Genomic DNA, 23672 nt, shown 5'->3' on the forward strand with positions numbered 1-23672 from the left:
GCTGAGTTTGTAGCATGTACTATAATAGTGCATGAGGCTATATGGCTAAAGAGATTTTTAGAACATCTTGGGTTTGGAAATGAAAGTACAAATCCAATGTTAATTGAAACATTCTCACTCTACTAAATACAATTAATAAATGGAATACATGGTAATCAAAGGATTAGCTCAAAGAGTGATTACCAAGGTTTAATCCAAAAGCAAGGGATCCCAAGTTTTCTAAATAGAAACGAGTTAAAAATCAATCAAAATCTTTCATATCAGAGTAAAAATAAGTTTCAAAAGCATGGGATACCTTAGAGGAGTAGAAGAAGTCAAAAATGGTTGAAAAATAAAATATGTATTGTGATTCAGAGCAATGCATTGTGGCTCATGTACACTGCGCCACGTGGTGTTGCTCTCTATGCCATGCGCCATGGCTCAGGCACCATGTGCCCCGGCGTGTTACACAAAATTTCTACTAGTTTTGCTGTCATTTGATAACAGAATTGGGAAAACTTCTGACTAGTCCTGATTCTTCGTCTGACGTCCGAATGACGTGATTTAGGTATTTACGGAAAGCTCTTTACATGAACTAGCTAATGGTATGGGTTTCGCTTCCAACACAAGTCATACTAGAACTGAAACACATTTCAACTACTTTTCAACACTTTTACACAAAATAGGTGTCCAAAACCCTTAACAAGTGCCAAAAGCTTTTCCTAACACCTGGATCATGTCCAATAGACCTAGGACTACCAGTACAACACGTCACAAGTACTGAAATATTATTATGATAAAAATTTACTCCTCAACCCCATTTTACCAAAAACAAAGGGAAAGGTAAATTAGCATTACATTTCGCTCAAATCATTCAAAACATACTCAAATCTTTATTTCTATACTTGCACTAGTATTTTGACCCTATAACATATACATATTGACGTACACAAAGGCTAAGGGCCCAAAATACAATTCTAACATTTCCAATAACTAAAATAGTGCAAGTGTGGTGATATGTATCCTAGAATTGGCAAATCATATACTATTACATAATTAAATCTAAACTAGAGGCGTACAAAAGGAATGTGCTAATTCCTCGCCTCTTTAGTCTTCTCTTTCTCAACACCAAAGCTAGAGCCTGAAAAATATTAAAGGAAAGGGGTGAGTCTAGCCACTCAGTAACTAAGGTTAAACCTACCCTATGTAGTTATATATCAATTACAAACTAAATACATGCATAAGGAAGTCAAGTATGTAAAACAAGTCCACATATATCACAATTTATCATTTTATAACTTCTTTAACTCTCATAACTAGGTGCATTGTCACTATATTCTCAAATATGTGGCACGACCCATACTCATGTGACTTGCCACCACTAAACACGTGTGAAACATCATATATTTACTTAGACAATGATCAACTAACCTTATATCTTTCTTATTTCCTCAAACCAAAATTATGGGCTATAACACTGATTAGGGCTCCGTCTGTGTGACTGGAAGATCTGAGCTCACCAATTGTGAAGTGTGACTTGATTAAAGATCACAAAACTTACTCTCAGACCACGGCTTCCCCTATTTTTGAATCCCTGGTGTCTCATACCCTATGTTATTTTCCTCATTGAACTGGTAGAGATAGCTAGATTTTAGTCCCTCGACAAACTATGGGATAATCCCTCGACAAACAGTGGGACAAGGCTATAGCTTCCATACACCAAAGTGCAGCCTAAATACCATATGAATTTTCTCTACTCACAAATCCCTAGGCAAATTCTCGCTACTGATCATGCCATAAACAATACTAACATGTTCTCACTTTTCACTTTCATATACTCACTTTTACCACAACCATGTTAGGCTCACGACCTTGTACTACCTAAGTGTTTATTCTTATCATTTCCTCAAAATTCATTTCATTACTAACACACAAATACCTCTACACATCATCACATTCATTTTTCAAAAGTATAAGCATTTTGTATTTTCAAGCCAAAAATAGCTTTTACTTTAACAATCAATTTCATACATGTAACATTCATAATTCACATTCAACAACCAATTAATAATCCATTAACAATCAATTAACATACAACTACTCAAAGTAGAGGTTTTTCCTGATTACCTCAAACCTTTGAGAGGTCAAAGGTTTACCCTTCAATTAACTAACTTCTAAGCTTGAATTTTCACTTCAATAGTTGACCAAGAGCCAAAACTACAATCAACTAAGTTGAATTCCATCGATATAACCAACTAAAACATTTGAACCCTAAATCTTTACTTCTAAATTGCCCGCCCAACCTTCACTCTACAAGAGGTGGAGCCTAACCATTGAGTTTAATAATTACCTTTAGCCCCCAATAGTATTAATGAGCTATTAAATCCCTATTAATGGCATCACAAACTTTCAACTACCTATAATAAATGAGATTTTTTTGGGTATTAATGGTGTCTAACAACCCAAGACACCAAAACTCATTATACTTAGGTTTAAATACTCTAATCTACCCTCATTAACTCTATTTGAGTCAATAAATTTGGACCCATAACCTATATGAGTTGAAATCCCACTTTTACTATTGAACCTTAACTATAAACTCTCAAATGTGGAAGAAATAGGGAAATTAATGAGTGTGATACTTATCTTGGATGTTTATAGCCTTCAAAATACTCCCAAGATTATCCCCAAGTAAACCTTAACAGAGCATTGGCGTGTCTCTTCTTACTCTCTTTTCTCTTCTCTCTATTTCTGTCTCATTTCGCATTTGATAAATTACAGAAAATGGCCATATGTCGCAGCGGACGCACAATGCGTCATGGCACATAGCACAGAGAGGTCCTCCTTTACTCAGAAATGACTACGCACTATGGCGGACGATCTACGCGTCGCGGCATGTGGCACAACAACTTTAACTCCTCCTTTTCTTTTCCTTTCAATACCTGAATGGCCTGCCTTAATACCGGACCCACAACTAGGGCTAAAATATCATCAAATATAATTATTAGACCTCTCTAGCCACACACAACTTCAACTTACTTAATTACCCTGATTAGGTTTAATTAATTAGGGAATTAAAACTCGAGATATTACATTAATTCATTGTGACAACACTGAAGCCATAGCCTACACCAATGATCTTAAGTACCACAACAAAACCAAACTTATAGACATCAAATGCAATTTTGTAAGGGATTATATAGTGTAAAAGGTTATCATTATTCAATACATTTCCATAAAATGTATGATAGTAGATCTCCTAACAAAACCTATAGCCACGAAGATATTTGAGAAACATGTAAGGGCTTTTGGTATGTCTAGATTGTGAAAAGATAGACTTGATGTAATGTTTTGGTTATATTAATAAGAATGTTTCATTACTTTCATATGTGTGTGCTCAAGAATATATAATGTCCAATATGCTGTATAGGTTGATAGGGTTGACTCTCTCACATGAGCAACTGCCTTTAACATTTAAATGAAAGAAGAGACATTTGTCTTTACTACCAAGGCAACAGAAGTGTTGATATAGTAAAGAAGAAACATAAATCATATGTCACCTTGATCAAAGAATAAGTCTACATGAGATTCACAAGTATATTTGGATCGAATCATAGATCCCCATATCCATAATGCTATAGCCAAATAATAAATTCTTCTAAATTGACATATGAGATTAATAGAATAGAAGAATTTAGGTTTTGGTACAATGAGTATCTAAATTTAAGATGTATGGTGTTAATAATAAATGAAAACGATTTACGCTCTTACAAGCAAGAGTAACACCATAGCATGTGTTTCATACCACATGTGCTTAAGAACCGCGATTGAAAAGCAAGTGAATAAATCCTTTTTTCATTGCTATGTGAGTCCCAAAAAGGAAAATCCTTTCAATAATGTCCCTTGAGTTTGACATTATCATATAGATATGTCACAGTGTCTACTACTTTAACATACATTCTATGGTCATGATTGATGTGATTTAAAGGTATAATGTTAGAAAAATGACTGTCTCTTATCAAAGTGGTATATGGGTGAAAGGAAGATTACTTTAAATATAAAAGTCCATGCTCATATTCAAGACATGTCTCTGATGAAATAATTTGTTGATTCATAAGTGTGGATACTATGCATATAAGAGAGAGTATCTAGGTCTTAGACTGACTCAAGAGAGATCAGGTCAATCATAATGAGAAAAGTGTATATTGATAAATTGAGGACTTTAAGGTGCAAATTCAATTGAGAATAAATTCAATTTTAGGGTTATTTATGATGATCCTTAATAGGATTTCTAGTATGAACACCCAAAATGAAGACTTCAAGCTAATTTGGTCACGGTAAAGCACATAGTATGAAAGAGGAGAGAAAAAGGAACAATATCGATATTAAATTCTCTACCAAGTATGAGTGGGAGATGTTAGGTAATTCACTCTTAGTGGATCAGGCCCAATATAAGCCCATAGGATTTTATCAGAATATAGTGAAAACTTGGATCTGAAAGCGTAATATGCTCTGGTGTCAAATGTGTGATTTTTCTCAATTGTTTAAATTAGAGAGGGAATAGTTGCTAGAGCACAACACACGCATGATGCTAAGGTAACTCCTATTGGTGTGGGTAGTTTAAGAAGAGAGCCTCAAGAAATATTTCCATTGATTGAAAACTGATTGCTCTCTCTCACTAGTTCTCTCTTTTTCTTTCTTTCGTCAAGTGCATTTACTATGAAATTATAATTGAGTCTGAGTTTGTGACTCCGTTCCCTCATTCTATATCTGTACAACTACTTTCAAGTATGTCTTCTGCCTCTAAATTCTTACATTTTTAAATTAATTGTGTTACTAAACTCTTGTTTTATGTGTTTTTTTTAAGTTATGAACAATGGTGTAATGGTTGTTAAATTACATTATGCATTTTTTATGGATGAAAGTACATGGTCTCATTTACTACAATTACTTTTATAAGAGGAAGAAGATGAGCTTGAACTTGTTACTGCAATAATAGTTAGTTACTCAACAATATATTTATTTAAAGAACATTATAAAACTAGCTTGTAATCAGGTCATGTATGGATGCATGAAATTTTGCAAAGGCATTCTAAGTATTGTTATGACATGTTTTGGATGGAAAAGTATGTTTTTCTTCAACTTTGTGATAAACTAGTACATTATGGTCTACATCCAACTAGAAGAACAGCGGTTCATACAATGGTTGGTATGTTTTTAAATATTGTTGGACAAGGAGTGGGGAATATGATGACACAAGAATAGTTTCAACATTTAGTAGAGACTCTTCATAGGCATTTTAAAAATGTATTTGTGCTTATAAGAAGTTGGCAAAGGAACATGTCCAACCAAAATACTGCACTTTTCAAGATATACATCCAAAAATTTTAGGTGACTCACAATATTAGCCATTTTTCAAAGATGCCGTAAGAGCAATTAATGGAACGCATATCCCATGCGTGGTCAGTGTTAAAGAACAAGGGATTATATTGGACGAAAAGATATTCTAATAAAAATATAATATCCATATGTAATTGGGATATGTGCTTCATTTATGTTATGGCTGGATAGAAAGGGATTGCTCATGATACTCGTATATTTGACAATGCACTCATAAGGTAGAACATAAATTTTCCACATCTATAAGGTATATTTCATATTTATCTAATTTAAAATAATTTATTTCAATATTTAATTAATTTCTACAATTTTTATTTTAATTGGTAGGTAAATATTATTTAGTAGATGCTGGCTATCCAACGCCATATAGATATTTAGGTCCTTGTAGATATAATAAGTATCACCTTTCAATTTTTAGGTGTTCATCTAGATTTGCAAATAATAATGTGATTTTCAATCACTATCATTTAAATTTAAGGACTATGATTGAAAGGACTTTTGGAGTTTGAAAAAATAGATTTACAATCTTACGGCACATGCTTGGTTATCCATTTGTAACACAAGTTCATATAGTTAGTACAATAATGACTATATATAATTTTATTAGAAAAAATCCACAATTGATTCTAAGATGAAAATATGATTAACACTCATGATGATATTAGTGAGCATGCATTTCTATCATCAATTTCAATTGCAATTACAAATGTAGTTTTTGATAGAGAGATGAATAGGATTCACGATTCTATTAGATATCAGATTATATATTATAGATCAAACCATTAATTATGTAACCATTCAATATTAATAAATGTTGAACTACTTGTTACGTAATTTTTTAAATATTAAACTTTATATTTTTTTTATTATTTAAGATATTAAATTTTATGTTATTTTAAATTTTTTGACATTTTTTAAATATTTCTAATATATTACATTTGTATAATAAAATTATTAATTATCATAAAATTAATGTTCTTTTTTGTCATTGCATATTCAAAAGTACATTTCAAAAGTATAAATCATCATTAATTCAAATGATTTTTAGTTTGCAGAATTGACTTTTGAAAAAATATATCCAAACATAAATTTTATTACAACAATTAATTTTTATTAAATTTATTTTTTAAATAAATTTTTAATAAATAAATTTTTGATAAATTAAAAATTAAACACACGCTTAGACGCGACATACTCAAGTGCCAATTGAAGCCCAGCACAGCCAACAATTGGAGTAGCTGTCAATTTGGACACCGAAATAGTTTTGTGCTATACTTATGAGTTATGAGACTATAAGCATTCGAAAACTTGTACTGGAGTGGGGGAAATTCAAGAAATCGATATTTGTGAGATTGACTTGCTTTATATTTTGTGCGTTGGACGCGTCCCACGTGGTTAAGTCATCAGTTCCTCACTTCTTTTTTTCTTTATACAAAAATGAACGAAGTCAGCTACTCCCCCCAACTTAATGTAGTTACCAAACTAATAATAATAATAATAATAATAATAATAATAATAATAATAATAATAATAATAATGTGAAGTCCGTCGACCCGAGGCTAAGCCGAGTCAAGGATGGGTGGATGCTTGACATGACACATTACTTATTTAATAAAATTTTTGTACTACTACAAAAAAGAGTAAACTTACGTTATATTTGATTTGATTGGAGGGAAAATTTTTTTAATAAAATTATCTCTACCCTTATTTGGATTGAAAAATGGAGGAGAGGCATTATTTTGGCAAGAAAACAATATACCAAAAAATATACTTAATATCGCAGAACATGGTAGGTGTAACAAGCAAGCCAAAGGCAGGTTTGATAACTAAAAATATGAAGAACCAGAACAAAGCTTTTGCTACAATTTGGTGCTTGACCCGGGGGTTGGGGGGGGGGGGGACTCTTTAGCTTAAGGTTTTGAAATCTAAATGCAAATATGGTGAGAAAGACCTTTCAACGTCAAAAATAGATAAAAAAATAATAATAAAATTCTTTTTAATTATGTAATTAATAATTTGATTTCTTGAAATATCATAATTTTAATAAAATCCTTAGGAACTACTTTGTCAATAACTTTTTTAGTAAAAAGATCATTTTATTCTTACTAAAAATAATAACCTATTAAGTGTAATTTTTGTTATTAAAAAACAAGCTCTAATAACAATCTTTGCTTAAGAAATAATAAATTTTATTTTATAAATCATAAGAGTTAAATAAAAAATTATAATTTTTAGTATTGAAAAATAAGTTTTCAAAATAACAAATATCATTCACAATTTTTATTTAAAGAATTATAACTTTTCTTAAAAAATTACAAGAATTGAACAAAAAATCACAATTTATCAATAAAAATAAATTATTTTTTAATTTAAAATTTATTGACAATGATGTTTTTAGGAACTTTCAATGAAATTATGACATTTTGATTTAAAATAACCCTTAATTAAATATATTTTATAATAAAAATATTAAAAACGCTACTTGTGCAAAAATGATGGGACCTATTAATAGAACCACTAAGTGTGTTAACTTTGAGGTAATGAAGTAGTAGATTTCAAGTTTTCAAAATAAAAATGCCTCAAAATAAAGTTTAAGACACCTGCAGACCTTATGCGACAAGTTTGAGAGTAAAAATGACATTTAAACCTAAAAAAATAATTCAAGAGGTTTGAAACACTACAAAAAAAAACTTTTTTTTTTCTATATTAGTTCACATTCGTTCATGATTTCACTAAAGCTGTTCATATCATTGGAAAGCTCAATTAGCCCAGCCTTGCTTAAGCCATTCAAGCACATTGGGTTGAGCTTTAGGTTAGGCACTGAACAGGGGCTAGACCCTTTCCTACCTCATTCGGCCCCAATGTATGTCATTTTTTGTTTTTTAATATTTTTGTGAATAATATTTATTTTATGTTATTATTTTTGGGTGAGAGATATCATGAAAATGAACTATATTATTTTTATGAACTTTTTAGACATTTCTTATTATTATCATTTTTTAACCTTTTTCACACTTCCAAATTTGTTTTTAACTTAATATTATCTAACGATAAATTACAGTTGTCAATCATGTATAATTTTAAAAAAATTACTTTTGATTCTAATATTTGTTCTATAAAAAATATATTTTAAATGATAATAATTATATGTTTTTTGAAGAATTTTTTATAGATTAAAAAAAACCATTTGTAAAATTCTTTTAGGTTAATCAGGCCTAACCTAGCCCCAAATACTTAAGCACCAGGTTAGTCTCAATTGCACGTCAAACCTAGCATCTAACAGGAGCGATGCTTAGCTCAACCCTATTCATGTGTAGCTTTAGATTTAATTACCTTTTATTAGTTTAAGTGAGATGTTTAAAAGTGTTTTATAAAAAGAACAGGAAGAACACATGTCTATGTATCAACAAGATTCAAATATTAAAAATCAAAAAAATAAAATTAAACAATTATTATTTCTCTGCTATATGTAACATGAATAAAAATCACTTTCAAAACAATTGTTGTATATACGGAGGATCTTAATCTTATTAATTAGAATACAAAAATAATTCTCATGATTTTCTTTTTGCTCATTATGAAGGACAAGTCTCTTGAAGTATACATGACAGCTTTTGTCGTTTGCTTCCCCTCCATCATTGCCTACCCTTTTCTTTCTTTGCCCATCGAAGGGCAAGAGGTCATTACCAGAATGGGCTCCAAAAGAAGATGGCTTTTGTTCTGTATTCCTCATTTTGAGAGGAAGAAAAGCAATTATACTTAATCCTAACAAAAGAGATAGAGCAAAATACTGTCTTTTATGCTTATGGCTTTCTCCTCTCAAAATTGAAATCTCATAGTGCCATTTTTGCTCCTCCTTTTATTTTAAATATAAGGCATGCATTAGAAAATTTTACGTTTTGTCGCTATATAAGATACATGCATTAGAAAATTTTATGTTTTGTCGCTATATAAGACATTTCATAATTTTCAAAGGGAAATTAATGTCTTCTTTCCTAAAATGCTTGCGATTGGGTATGTTAATATCACTTACTTCTCTTCACTAATATAGCTCGTTTCTCATTCATTTAAAGAAAGACAAAGTTAGAATGTCCTAAAGATGTGACAAGTGAAATTTTGACAAGTGGACATTTCTTACTAGCTTATAAAACACGTAACACTGAATGTTAGTTTGGTTTGGAAATAGGAAAAATTACATCTAAATTTTAAAAATCTCATAAAATTCACAAAATACTCTCAAATTTCAAATCTTATATATTTATAACTTGACTAAAAAAATTAATAATTGAACAATAATCGTTTACAACTTATAAATAACTAAAATTTGAAACTTGAGAGTATTTTGTGAATTTTATGAGATTTTTTAGTAATAATTTTTTTATGTGAGACCTTGATGTAATTTTTCTTTGAAAATATGTTGGATTGGGGTCAAATAATTTAGTTTTAATTAAAGATGATAATTTGAGCCAAGTTTAACAAGCCAGCTTGAAGAAGCCTGAAAAATCTTAGGGCCGAGTTTATGAGTTTAAAAAATTTTCTATGCTCCGAGTTTATTAGGGCCACTTGAATAAATCTAAAGAAATTTAAGCCAAATTCAAACCTTAATACTTGAACTCCTTTTTTTATTATTAATAAAATAATATAAAAATTAAAAATATTAATTTTTAAAAAATTGAAATTATATAAAAAAATAAAATAAAATAGTATTTAACAATTTGGGTATTTAGGCCAGCTTGGATAAGCTTGAAAGCCTAATGGATTAGGATCATGCTTGATTATATGAACTTTTTTATATGATATGATATTTTAAATTCAACTTAAATAAGCCCAATCTATCCAAATTATAGGCTCTAATTTTAATCAATGTTATTAAAATCAGACTGGATTAGCTGATTCAACTGGTTGAATCATGAACTAGTCCTAAATCTAGTTTGGTCACCATAGAAAATTAAAAAATTTGAGAACTGACCAATGAACTAGTCTCAAACTGGCTAGGAATCGATTGAATCACTCATATTATTTTTTAATTTTAATTCATGTTTCTAAATTATAATTTCTACATATTTATACCTAATAAACATTATGAAATGAAAAAAATGTAAGAAATGTGTATGAATTATGTATATATGTATATATTTTAAAGTTATAAATTATAAATTATGCATGATCAAAAAAATGAATTATAAATTATGAAATTATTATATATATATATATATATTAGATAAAATGATATAATATTGATGGATATTATCTTTTTTACTGTATATTATTTTGTTTGAAATTTAAACATTCATTTTTGTTATTATATATTTTTATTTCTTTTTACTTTAAACACATAATATTTAAAATATATCAATTTATTAATGATGGGTAGGACCCTGGTTCAAAGTATGGTCCAATCATAAAAATGTGAACCCGTACCTTGACTAATTTATTGGCCAATTCAATTTTTATAATATTAGTTTTAACTAAAATGATGTGAGAATATTATTATCTTTTTATAATAAGTTGCAAAATCAATTTTTGCAATATTTTGAAGTTGCATTTTTTTTTTTAGCTTACGGAGTTGCAAAGAGGCATGAGCTCAGTTTTTCAATTAGATACATTTAATGCTCCTTTTAAAAAAAATTATAATTTTATTATTAATAATTTTTATATTTTTTAGTCATTAAATACTATATACTATATCTTTTTTTTTTTGTCAAAAACTTTATATTATATCTAGTTATATGCTATATGCACTTTATAGATGTTATACTCATCCCGTTTAAAAATGTAAGAAATTTTTTTAAAATTTAACTATCCTTAATTAATTCTATTAAGATACTTAAAAATGTTATATATAAAAGACTAAGAGGTTATGTGCTCCATCTAGTTCTACATATAAGACATTTAGAGAGAATATTTTTTATTCATTTGTATAAGGACAAATAGACTGTTTGTTACATTTTTCTCATTTGAATTTGGTATATCAATTTTATATATTCTCTTTATTTAAAAATATAAAATATTTTTAATCAAATGTCACTCTTAATGAAATAGTTATTTGTCTTCACACTAACTTTATCTTTTCATATTTATCCCTATTTAGTAAGGTGCTTCATCATAAAATAAATGTAAAATGATTTATTTAATAGGGATACTTAAAAAAAAAAGGCAATGGTTATACATTAAAATACTAAAAATGACTTATATTTTTGAATATTTAACCCTTTAAAAAATGTCTTATATTTTTAAATGGAAGGAATATATATATTTTTAATGTGGCCTATTAATTATTTTTTTAAAAATAAGCGAATGTGTGTTTAGCTTATTTTTCTCTCCAATGAAAATATTGAAGATATTTATAAATAAGACATAAGGGAGTATATATTAGGATTGAGTTTTTCTACTCATCCTTAGAATGAGATCTGGACCATTTAAATTAAAAATCTGAATGGTCTAGATTTAAAATATTATTATATATTATAGTTATTAAAATAAAAATTTATAAAATTTATAAAATAATTTTAACAAATTTTTTATTTTTACTCTAGTTTAAATTTAATTTAGAGGGTCCAATTTAATATGAAAATTTTTATAATTGATATATATTGATTATCTAAATTTATTTTACATAGTTCAGGATTATGCAGAATGCATTTAAATAATCAATATGCATTAACTATAAATATTTTAATATTAAATTATATCTTTTAAATTAAATTTAGATCAAACTAAAAATAAAAAATTTATTAAAATTATTTTATAATTTTTATAAATTTTTATTTTAATAAATATAATATATAATAATATATCAAATTTAAACCATCTAAATTAAAATTTAAATGATTTAAATTTCATTTTAAGGATGAGCAGTGCTCCTCCTTATATGAGCATAGAAATTAATCAATTGTACATTAACAAGACTTAAATATTAAAATAAAAATAGCATTAAAAAATTATTATTTCTTCCTTAGATGTGGCATGAATTACAACTAGAAGCAGTTTCAAAAACAAATCGGGACCGGTATGTATGGAGAATCTTAATTTTATTAATTAGAAAATAAAAATAATTCACATGATTTTTGCTGATTTTGAATGATGAGTCTGCTGGAGTACATGTGGCAGCTATGAAATTCCCCAACGCATAGAAGCCACTGACTACTCAGCCTATAATCAGTATCACGGAGCACACAGGCTTGCCACTTCTTTGTCCTTTTCACTCTATTTCCTCTCCTCTCGAAGGGAGGAATACAGAAAAAAACTTGTCAATGGCTTTCTCCACTACTGTCGACGGCTTCCTCCTCTCTTTGTTTAAACCTCGTAATGCCATTTTTGGTCCTCCAACCCCATCCTTCTCCGGTTTCTCTTATCCTGTTTTTGTTCAAACTCCAAAACAATCGCGGGTACTGCGAAGTAGCTCTGTAAGAGCTTCATCATCATCTTCGTCTATCTCTTCCACTGCTCTTGCAGAGCCAGAAGGCATTAAGGTTAGCTCTCCAGTCTTTTTGTTTTTTTTTTTTTGCCCTATAGATCATTGTTCTCTATGGCCAATGACATTTCCTTGCATTGTAGATTAACTTGGTTCCCGCAAAGCCGATAGAAGGACAAAAAACTGGTACTAGTGGGCTCCGAAAGAAGGTACTTTTTGTTTTGTATCGGTAATGGATCTTCTTTCCAGGGGGAAAAAAAAACAATTATACTTAATCCTAACTTCTAATTTTTTTATGTCACCCTTCAAATAATATTTGATCAAGTTAAGTTTTTAGATTTAGCAAGTGGGTATAAAAGTTTCATGTAATCTGCTCCAAACCTCTTAAGTAGTAGTAGAAGCACCTTTTCATTTCGGGCAATTACCTGTATTTTGTAGGTGAAAGTGTTTCAGCAAGAAAATTACCTCGCCAATTGGATCCAGGTATGATATTTATATTTATATGCGGTGTTTTACCATGCCATTATGCACTTCTCTCTCTATGTTGGTTGATATATTGTGCACCTGCAGGCGTTGTTTAATTCACTGTCTCCGGAGGACTACAAGAATGGATTATTAGTTTTGGGGGGCGATGGTCGTTACTTCAATCGGGAAGCTGCGCAGGTCAATCTTTTTACTTTTGGCATTAGTTCCTACAACAATTGGATTTAAACCTTGTGATGTTCATGAGAATTCAATTCCTTGATTTATTCTCTATTCTGTATTTCTGGCATAATGCAGATAATTATCAAGATTGCTGCTGGAAATGGTGTAGGAAAAATTTTGGTCGGCCAGTAAGTATTTTTTTTTTTTTGGGTGATTTTTAAAATGGTTTTGCTACGACTCATAGGAAAAAAGATGTAAGTAAAGAGCTACTGGTGAATAGGAGCACATTGTTAAAATGTGGAATTGTTTACTATCAGTTTCTTGAAAGCAAAGCATCAGCTATTGAAATTGATGATTTTCCTGAAGCTTGGCGTCTGGATAGTGAATGCTAATGCACAGAGATCTCATGTAACTTGGACAGTATTGTCTCATATCTCAATGAAATTTAATGTAAATCTTTTCTGAGCTAGAGTTAGGTTTTATTTTTCTATTAATGCTAATTTATTTGCTTCAAGCAGTTTGAGTTGACATTGTTCAATTATTGTTTTCTTGACGTATTTGATTTGCAAATGCTTTTTTCTGCAGAAACTGATAACTTTACTCCTATTGCAGGGAAGGTTTATTATCGACACCAGCTGTTTCTGCTGTAATAAGGAAGAGGAAGGCAAGCTAGTCCAACTCTATTTCCTCATCCATTGGTTCAGCATATAGAGCATGATATCAACTGCTAATATGTTCTTTGACTTATTTTCTTAAACTGTAACAGGCAAATGGTGGATTTATCATGAGTGCAAGCCATAATCCTGGTGGGCCAGAATATGATTGGGGCATTAAGGTAATTTAATATTTTCTGATTCTCATGCATCAAATGGTCATGGTTCAACTTTTATATTGGCTCTCACGATGCTGAAGTTGATGATGTTTCAAGTTCAATGAGGGATTAGTTAATATCTCGAGAAACCTTAGTGATTCAAAGGATGCCATTTGCTGAAACATTCAATTATCTTTTTGTTTGTATGTGTGTGTGTTTTCCCTGAGACACAATTGGAGATATGGATTTTCAGTTTCTGATACTGATACACATCAAATATAGTCATTTGCTGTATGCCTGCTGGTTGGTATTTCTGACAAGTTCCTTTGCTGCTCAATCCAGTTTAATTACAGCAGTGGCCAACCTGCTCCAGAATCCATTACTGACAAGATTTATGGGAACACTCTATCCGTAAGTATTTCCTATATATTTTATGCCTTGATTTTCCATTGTGACATTCATTTTGTCAAGATGTTCAATGGCTCGTTCCTGTGTTTTCCGTTAGAATACCAAAGTTTGTGCTTATAATCTTTACTCTTCTTCTTATCTTCAGGTTATAAATTTTCCTTTGTGAATTTTGTCATGATAGGTAAAGTAAATTCTTAGTGGACTCCTAACACTTCCTATATGAACACTGCACTTGTGCACTTACAGTCACATGCCTTATCTTTTAACTGTTGTTTCTATTTTTCACATACTTCTATGATGGGCGATCTTCTCCATCTTGTGGAACCAACTTTTGGAGAAAAGAATGACATTTTACTGTTCAAATTTGCAAACAGGTTTTCCTTATCATCTGTTTGCCTTGGTTTGGTTATCAAATTTGATAGCTGTGGAAATTTGAGAAATGACTAAACTAACAATTTGGTCCTTGGATTGTTAGATTTATTTCCTAAAACTAAGGGAAGGCACAAGTTATTCTTTAAGAGCTACTAACAAGTTGCATGTTAGTTCTTTTGACATCCCTAGGTCACTTGACAAAAAAGACTATAATATGTTGTGTGTTTATTTTTTTCATTGACAGACTAGTACTGAATAATTTAGGAACTAAAGCTAAATTAGGCTAACAGTCTAGGCACCAGATTGTTAATTAGTTTATGAAAAATCTGCTACAATAGTTACAGATCCACCTCCTCCTTGATCATACATCTATTATGAACATTTCTCTTTGTGGAATATGCTACAAAAGGTTACTCAATTGAGCAAAAGAGACTTTAGATATGATGTTAAATAGAAACCATCTAAACTTGGTTGGGTTAGACTCGACATTAATGGCTTGGTTGGCATTGATGGCGCTGCTATTTGTGGAGACATTATTAGAGACGATAAGGGAAATTGAATTAAAGGCTTTTACAAATTTCTTGGCTACCATCCTAATACAGCTACAGAGCTCATGAGAATCTTTAAAGGCCTCAACCTTTGTTGGAATGAGAAACTAAACAAAGTTAATGTCTACTCAGACTCAATGGAGGCTTTGTCACTTATCAACCACAACTACTCTGGAAGTCATCCCTTATCTGACATGAGCAGAAAAATTAGAGAACTCACTATGAGAGATTGGGTGGTCACCTTTGATCACGTTTATAGAGAAGCAAATAGTTGTGTTGATCTCCTGGCCCATAGATCTTGGGAAAATTTCAATGTTATGATCTTACATGAACCACCGGATGACTGTAGAAGCCTATTTGCATTAGACATGACTAGATCTTAGTCTTCTTACATGGTTTGCTGTGACCTTGGACTTAAAAAAAAAAAAAAGTTTACTCAATTGAACATTCTAGCAACATGTAAGTTTGAATAATATGCTAGCCTACTATAATGTTAATTACCCTAAGTGACCATTGATTGGGATTTCTTTCTAAAATTTATATGAAATTCTAAGAGTTGACTAAGAGAGCTGCTTAGACATGGGTCTGCGTGGCCCTGCTGATATTTTACTCAGTGTCAATGTTCATTTTCTCATCTCAATTTGTTAAAAATGGACAAAAACATGCAATTTCATTCAGGCATTTTCTGAACAGTAATTTGTTGGGGGTATTGGGAAGGTTCTAAATACTTTTTGCAAATGTTTTGATCTGTTGAGTCGTCAAACATGGTATATTTTGCCACCATAGACCATCAAGTTTGCTAGTACGTTTGTTCTGGTGCATGTTGTAAACTGTGGGATCCTCGTATTAGATTATAAATAATAAATCTCATAGATTACTCCACCCCTATAGAGGAAAAAGGAAAAAGTATCAGCATGTTGCAGCTTCTCTGCCCCTACATGAAACAATTCAAGCTATTCTTTGAGTTGGATTGCATCATCCATTTGTAATGGGTTCTCTGTGAGTGTTTGTGCGGGCACGCTCATATGTGTCAGTGATGTGACAGGTACAATTTAAACTTGTGAATATGTGTTTGTGAGCATGTGTTTATGTTTTCAAGTATAGTGTTCCTTACCGCTAAGGAGCACACTATAGTGAGTCTATGCCCACTTTTGATAAACTTAGATTCTTATTGACACAGATATCAGAAATAAAAGTGGCTGACATTCCTGATGTTGACTTGTCAAATTTTGGGGTGACGAGGTATGGAAGCTTCAGTGTGGAGGTGATAGATCCAGTTTTTGACTATTTGGAGCTGTTGGAGGTGAAGATATCCTCTGTACCATTATGTTTGAACTTTTAACAGAAAATATTCATTTTCCTTGTTATATTTAACAGCGTATTAATATAACAGACTGATTAATGTAAATTGGACCTAAGCTTCGGTGAATTTTTTGTGCAGTCTGTATTTGATTTCCGGCTAATTAAAAGCCTTCTTTCACGGCCAGATTTTAGGTATAATCTTATGTCGAAGAGGTTTAATAATGTTGACTTTTTTCAAGATAGCTTTCAGTTTTTATTTTCTCCTTACTCACTGTTCATACAGCGTGGCCTGATGCATTTTGTTTTTCTGGTTCTCTAAAATGTTGACCTGTTTCACCTAAACAATGAAGTCAATATAGTAGATTCCTCAAGTTTTTTGTGAATAAATTATTGCTCTTAAAGGATTGGGCATATCCTCATGAATTTGGCATATTATGTTTTGGAGTTCCCGAACTCTTATATATAATTTTTTCCCCATCTTAGGTTCGTATTTGATGCCATGCATGCCATTACTGGTGCTTATGCAAGGCCCATATTTGTTGATAAACTAGGTGCCAGTCCGGTATGGTGCTCTTCTATTTTTTTTTTGGGAGTTAATTCAATGTCATTTTAGTTAAAGCTGTTGATATTATATATTAAGTGTGCCATACTGCCATGTAGGAATCAATTTTAAATGGGGTCCCTTTAGAAGATTTTGGACACGGTCATCCAGATCCTAATCTTACGTGAGAACTTTGCTTTATTTGGTGCTGATATGTATTTTATCCATGACATAATTATCTTGATTGGTATGCTGATTAAACAGATATGCTAAGGAACTTGTCAACATTATGTACGGTGAAAATGGACCAGATTTTGGAGCTGCCAGTGATGGTATGCTAGATTAAAGAAACTGATAGCTTTGTGTCCTGATGCTTCAATTATGATTTGTTTCTTGAAATCCTTCAGTTGTTGTTGCTGACTCACCTGCATGCTTAGCCTCACCATGATACTGACTATCTATTTCAAAGGAGAAAATAGGACAAAGTTAAATCCTTAAGCTAATGAAACAATTATTTTCTTGATCGTTCAATGATTTTGGTGCTATTTTACATTTACTGTATCTGATTATATTTTGACTTCAGCATTCAAATTACATCCTTTATTGTGAGGTGGTCATTATTTCCTAAACGAATTTTATTTTAGTTGTCTTTGTTTTTTTTCCCCTTAGCGTTCCATCTCTATTTTGGTTTTTGGGTTATGGTGACTAAGGAATGGGCTACCACTATCTCAGCAAGATATTGAATGGTGCAAGGGTTTTCATGAGTTAATTTCATATATATTGATAGAAATGATATTTCTGGTTGCTAAAATCTAATGGAAATAAGGTTTCAGATGTATTAGATCTAGTGCTGTTTGTTCCACATTCCAGATGTTAAAAAAATAAGTGCATTGGGTATGAGTCCTGGAAAGTAACCAAGAATTAAACTTAGTTACATATATTTATGATGATTTAATAGCAGAACTCCTTCCATTTACACAAAAGGCTATGGTTTGGCCTAGAATTTTGTCAGATACCTGAGTTTCAGTCTTTAATGAAATTTTTATGATGGTTTAACAAATAAAAATCAATGCCTAGCTGGCCCTTTGCAATTAAGATATAATTCTTCCCATGCAGCCTAGAATGCTAGCTTGAGTTATCTTCTAACTGATTCCTAATATTTTAGTATCTCTTGAGTGTAATGCTAGAATTGCCTCATGTTATGTAAACTTCTGGAGGCAAGCTACCAGAAAGAAAGCCAACAGCATCCTTGGTACCATCACCAAAGCCCTTTCACATTTTGTACTTCCATCAAGCATGTTATGAAGAAATAATTGTTTGCCTTAGTGTGACCTCTACGCCATGAAGAATTCCTTCTGCGATTCTATTTTCTATGCCCAAGGTCTTATGCTGAGGATGCCAGAGAAAATAATTTGAAATGAGCTTGTCAAAATAAGTGGCTAGGAGGTTTAATAGTGTGAAAGCTATTTTAGAGTGAAGCTACTTGTTTATGGAAAGGGGACCGTTGAAAGCTAGAATAGGAGTGTTTACTGGATCTGTGGCAGGTATGTTGGGCAATGCTAAATCACTCAATCATAGACTAGCTGTTCTTTGGTAGAACTCTATCAGTCTGTATTGTATGATGTAGCAGTATATGCAAAGATAATGGAGCAGAGATGCGGAGGATATGAAGCAAATAAAATCTTTTTATTTCTCTGATGATTGTATGGTACAAGAGTAATACAAATATATAGATTTTTCCAGGGGCTGAAGACAGGGCAAAGGATCAGAAACGTGAGGGCCAGTTTGTTTAAAATTAAATAAAAAAGTGATTTTAGTTAAGTTTAACACTTAAGACTTGTTGGGAGAACATTAAGGTAATCATAAAGGTTTTTTTGGGAAAAAAATATTTATAACTTTTTTTATAAGCTATTTTAAGCTATTTGGAATAGCTTATCAACATAAACTCTTTCCAACACATCCCTGTGTTTAGTTTAAATTCTCCCAACAACTCAATTGTACTCCCAACAACTTTCTCATGTTTAGCCTAACTAAAATCACTTCTTTTTAATATTAAACTGATTGATCCTTGATCTCTCATAATCGGCTTTTGATTCCTAAGATTATGGTGGTCAAGTTATCACTTTTTGCCCCTAATATTATTTTGACTATTTATAATAAATGCAAGATTTCAACAGTTCCCCTCAAGGTGGATCATTGATATTGATCATGTCCAACTTTCCAATGAGACCTTTCAATGTATGACGAGGTAATCCTTTGGTGAGGATGTCTGCTACCTACCTGTTCTCTAATAGGAACACAAGTCATGCAACTAATTCCTCCTTTGGCCCTTGGTTCTATCATGTTGAATTGGATTGACTTAGATATTAATAGATGTTTTATTTTCTCAATGGAGTCTGATAGGAAGTTCCATTTGGACTTGTAGCTCTTTTAATAGTCTTTTAAGCCATAAGCCTTCACACATTCCTTGAGCTACAAGTCTAAATTCTTCCTTTGCACTACTCCTTGCCACCACATTCTACTTTTTGCTCCTTGAAGCGAAAAGGTTGCTTCATATAAATGTGCAATACCTAGTGGTGGATCTTCTATCTCTTGTTGACCCCTCCCAATTATCATCTGCAATTCAAGTACCTGGGAACTCTATATGCTGTTTCCAATTGAGCTTTGCTTTGGCGAGCATGTGTTGGCTAACCATAGTCACAGCAAAGGCAACGTCATGTTTCATATGGGAAAGATGTTGAGCAGTGCTTCAAAAATCAGAAAATATTGTCTGAGTTTTTCTGTCTGTTACTAGATTGGTGCTTTGAACCAATCAAAATAGCATGTTCTCCACGTAAGTCAATTACTTCATTATTTCTAGCTGATTTCAGTACAAGTGTAAGCCTGTATATGGGGCATTTAGCATTGGTTTGCAGTTTGCTGAAAAAAGCAAATTATTCATAGATGTTTTGTCCTCTGCTTTTCAATATTATCCTCTCCTTACCAGCAAAAGATTGGTCAATTTCCAACCAATCTCTAGTATTTCTCTCTGTCAACAAGTTCTCCCAGGCCATCAAATCTCTTCTTGGCTTCTATAGGCTTGCAACCCAACATTCCTGTTTCAGTCACGAATTCAAGGGTGGATTTACTCTGTTAAATACTGATTCCCTTATTTGATTTGGCAATTTCCATTCTTAGGAAGTATCCCACCTGACCTAGGTCCTATACCTCAAATTCATACGCAAGAACTTCTTGATCTTCCCATTTCTCTGATGTCTTCCCTTGTCAGGATAAGATCATCCATATATACAATGAGGATGGTCTTCATTCCTTCCGTATGCTTTACAAACATAGTGTGGCCTTTTTGTGCTGCTTGTATTCTTCCTTTGTCAATGATGTGCAATTCTTTTAATATCGTGTAGGTGATGGTGATAGGAACATGATTTTAGGAAGAGGCTTCTTTGTTACGCCTTCAGATTCTGTCGCTGTTATTGCGGCCAATGCACAGGCAACAATCCCATACTTTAAGAAAAGTGTTAAGGTATGAAGTTCATGCATATTTTGTTATTAAGTATTCATCTTTATAGAGGAGGAAAACATTCTTCGTTTCAATTTCAGGGTCTTGCTCGATCAATGCCAACTAGTGGTGCTCTTGATCGTGTTGCTGAAAAATTGAACCTTCCTTTCTTTGAGGCACGATTCATTGTCACCTACAACTCAAAATGATCCTTGGTGAGGTAGCTTTATTTATGTTCATAGACACCTTTGTAATAACAACATGGATGGGCCTCCTTCTCTTTAGGTCCCCACTGGCTGGAAGTTTTTTGGAAATCTTATGGATACTGGAAAATTGTCAATATGCGGAGAAGAGAGCTTTGGAACAGGTTCTGATCATATTCGTGAGAAGGATGGCATCTGGTAAGTTTTTCACCTGTATTTGTGAAGTATACTCTGTGTTTATGGGAAGTATCCAGTTTCCTTATACACGAATTGTCAAGCATGCTGTGCCGGGCATGCTATTTCTAAAATTGTGGAGTTATACTATAGGTTCTCTTCTGGCATTATTAAGGATATTATTATTTTATTTTTTTGAATTTTGTTACATTTCAGAATAAGAAGAAATTTGTATTATGCTTTTTTTGGCCATTTTATCAGAATCGTGTTAGACATTGCTTCCAATGATAACGTTAATTTGCCTGTCTGCTAATTGTTTCTGAATTACAGGGCTGTATTAGCTTGGCTTTCTATTATTGCACACCGCAACAACGACAAGAAACTAGGGGAAAAATTGATTTCTGTATCTGATGTTGTGAAGGAGTATTGGGCAACTTATGGTAGAAATTTCTTTTCCCGCTATGACTATGAGGTATATGCTTGTTATCATAACTGCATTTTGTAGTTGTATTTGCATTATATTTGTGGTATTCAGGTTTTAAGAAGCTTTTTGACTCTAGTTTTGGTACCTCATAAACCTATAGGCTAACTTAAATTTGATGGTTCATTTTCAGGAGTGTGAATCAGAATCTGCCAACAAGATGATAGAACACCTACGAGAGAGTATTTCAAAGAGCAAGCCAGGTGACAAGTATGGTAAGTTGCTACAAGCCTTGTCTCTCAATCAATGACCTAAATATACTGAAGTTTTGGAAAGTGTTATTCTGCAGGAAGTTATGTCCTCAAGTTTGCAGATGATTTTATGTACACTGATCCAGTAAGTTTTGATATTTCATCATGCTTAACTTTTTATATATTCTTTTTTATTTTTTGGATAAACTGGGGGCAGTCAAAGCTGCCTACGACTTTTTTATATATTCTCCTTGAACTTGTTTATGATTTAATTAATTGTACAGGTAGATGGAAGTGTGGTGTCAAAGCAAGGTGTTCGGTTTGTTTTCACGGATGGATCAAGGATTATATATCGATTATCAGTGCGTGGATTCCATTCTTTTGCTCCACCTTGTCTCTTACGATAACGATTCAGTTAGTTTCGTAACTTGAGGTCCAATGAAAATTAGTGATGACAATGTTTTCTTTTACAGGGTACGGGTTCTGCAGGCGCAACCATAAGAGTTTACATCGAAAAGTTTGAATCAGACCCCTCTAAACATGACGTGGACGCTCAAACTGCCTTAAAACCGTTAATAGGTTATTGCCATCTACCAGGACAAAGTACAGCTTAATACATCTACTCGTCTACATTCTATGTACTCAGTTGTCTAATTTCTTGTGTAGATTTGGCTTTGTTGGTGTCGAAGCTCGAGGAATTCACTGGGAGAGATAAGCCAACAGTCATCACATGATGCATCAAGTGTTTACAGTACACTCAGTGGCTTGTTCGTCCTACCAGGCTAGTTGTCCTGCCTATTCCATGACTAAAGCTCTCATTGGTCTTTCAGTTTCAGCCTTGGAATGAGCAAAATTTGAAGCAAGAGGCAAAATAAGTATTGTGCGCTTTCAAAATTACAATAATAATGTCAATAATGCCAATAAGGACATTGGTTCCCGGCAAAAGGAACTGATGCATTTTAAAGTTTTGTTCAATTCCTGGAATAAGAACCTGTAGTTATATGATCATAAACAGGATTACATGTTGACATGTTTGCTTGTACAGTTGCATCATGAACAGAATTTTCGTTTACTTTAATTGAAGAAGGTACAACATTGTTTCTTCTTTCTAGTCTGAAACAACTCTACACACACATACTGTTGAGTATGATGATGAGGATAAGCAGAGTAGGGTTATGAAAGGTGCTTTTGAGTGCAGAGGCAAAAGAGCACTGAGGAAAGTGGGATGAAACGGACAAAATTCCCAGTATTTTGTTTTGGTCTAGGTAGAGGTGCAGGGTGATGATGTCCAAGAGGTGGTGGCCATGTACTGAACATAGGTAAGAAAAAGTCAAAAAAGCAGGAAGTTGATTCATGTTGTAACTGAGTCTGAGGTTGAGACATGAAAAAGCAAGGCCATTGGTGATTGATGGTTGATCAGCTTTCCATAAAGGTACAAGGATAGCCTATTGCATCTTCCCTTCCCGACCGTCCTATGTGGGAACTGAGTGTGTGTGACCACACCATTGAATGTCAGGGACAAAGTTGTACCCCTGATCTCCATATGGGGGAAAAAGAATACAAGCGCATGTTTGGAACGTGAAAGAAAACAAAATTCCTTTTCTATAAAAATAATAATACCCTCTCTGGGTAATTTGATGATATTTCAAAATATAAGAATAAGATGTTTTGAAAAAAATAAAGTTTATTTAATTAATGATTATTTCA

The 23672-nt window shown here is 32.1% G+C and overlaps 1 protein-coding gene across 2 annotated transcripts; it reads left to right on the forward strand.

Moving 5' to 3' along the window:
- The first annotated feature begins 12536 nt into the window (after window positions 1-12536).
- Window positions 12537-23076, forward strand: LOC129306839 (phosphoglucomutase, chloroplastic). 2 transcript variants are annotated; one of them, XM_054947602.1, is made up of 22 exons: window positions 12539-12851; window positions 12937-13002; window positions 13232-13276; window positions 13364-13456; window positions 13574-13626; window positions 14051-14102; window positions 14205-14273; window positions 14592-14660; window positions 16758-16880; window positions 17019-17071; window positions 17363-17441; window positions 17540-17604; window positions 17685-17752; window positions 20822-20940; window positions 21018-21092; window positions 21202-21317; window positions 21624-21765; window positions 21908-21989; window positions 22064-22110; window positions 22250-22327; window positions 22439-22544; window positions 22632-23076. In XM_054947602.1, exons 1-22 carry the CDS (start codon window positions 12633-12635, stop codon window positions 22697-22699), a joined length of 1887 nt encoding a protein of 628 aa, XP_054803577.1. In that variant the 5' UTR covers window positions 12539-12632; the 3' UTR covers window positions 22700-23076. The 2 variants fall into 2 exon arrangements, 1 of the variants encoding a protein (XP_054803577.1); XR_008592264.1 differs by lacking the exon at window positions 22632-23076 and having other exon boundaries at window positions 12537-12851; window positions 22051-22110; window positions 22439-22502.
- The last annotated feature ends 596 nt before the right edge of the window (window positions 23077-23672 follow it).

This window comes from Prosopis cineraria, unplaced genomic scaffold (genome assembly GCF_029017545.1).
Source record: "Prosopis cineraria cultivar Desert tree isolate PC_DT_omini unplaced genomic scaffold, ASM2901754v1 PC1, whole genome shotgun sequence".
Lineage (NCBI taxonomy): Eukaryota > Viridiplantae > Streptophyta > Magnoliopsida > Fabales > Fabaceae > Prosopis > Prosopis cineraria.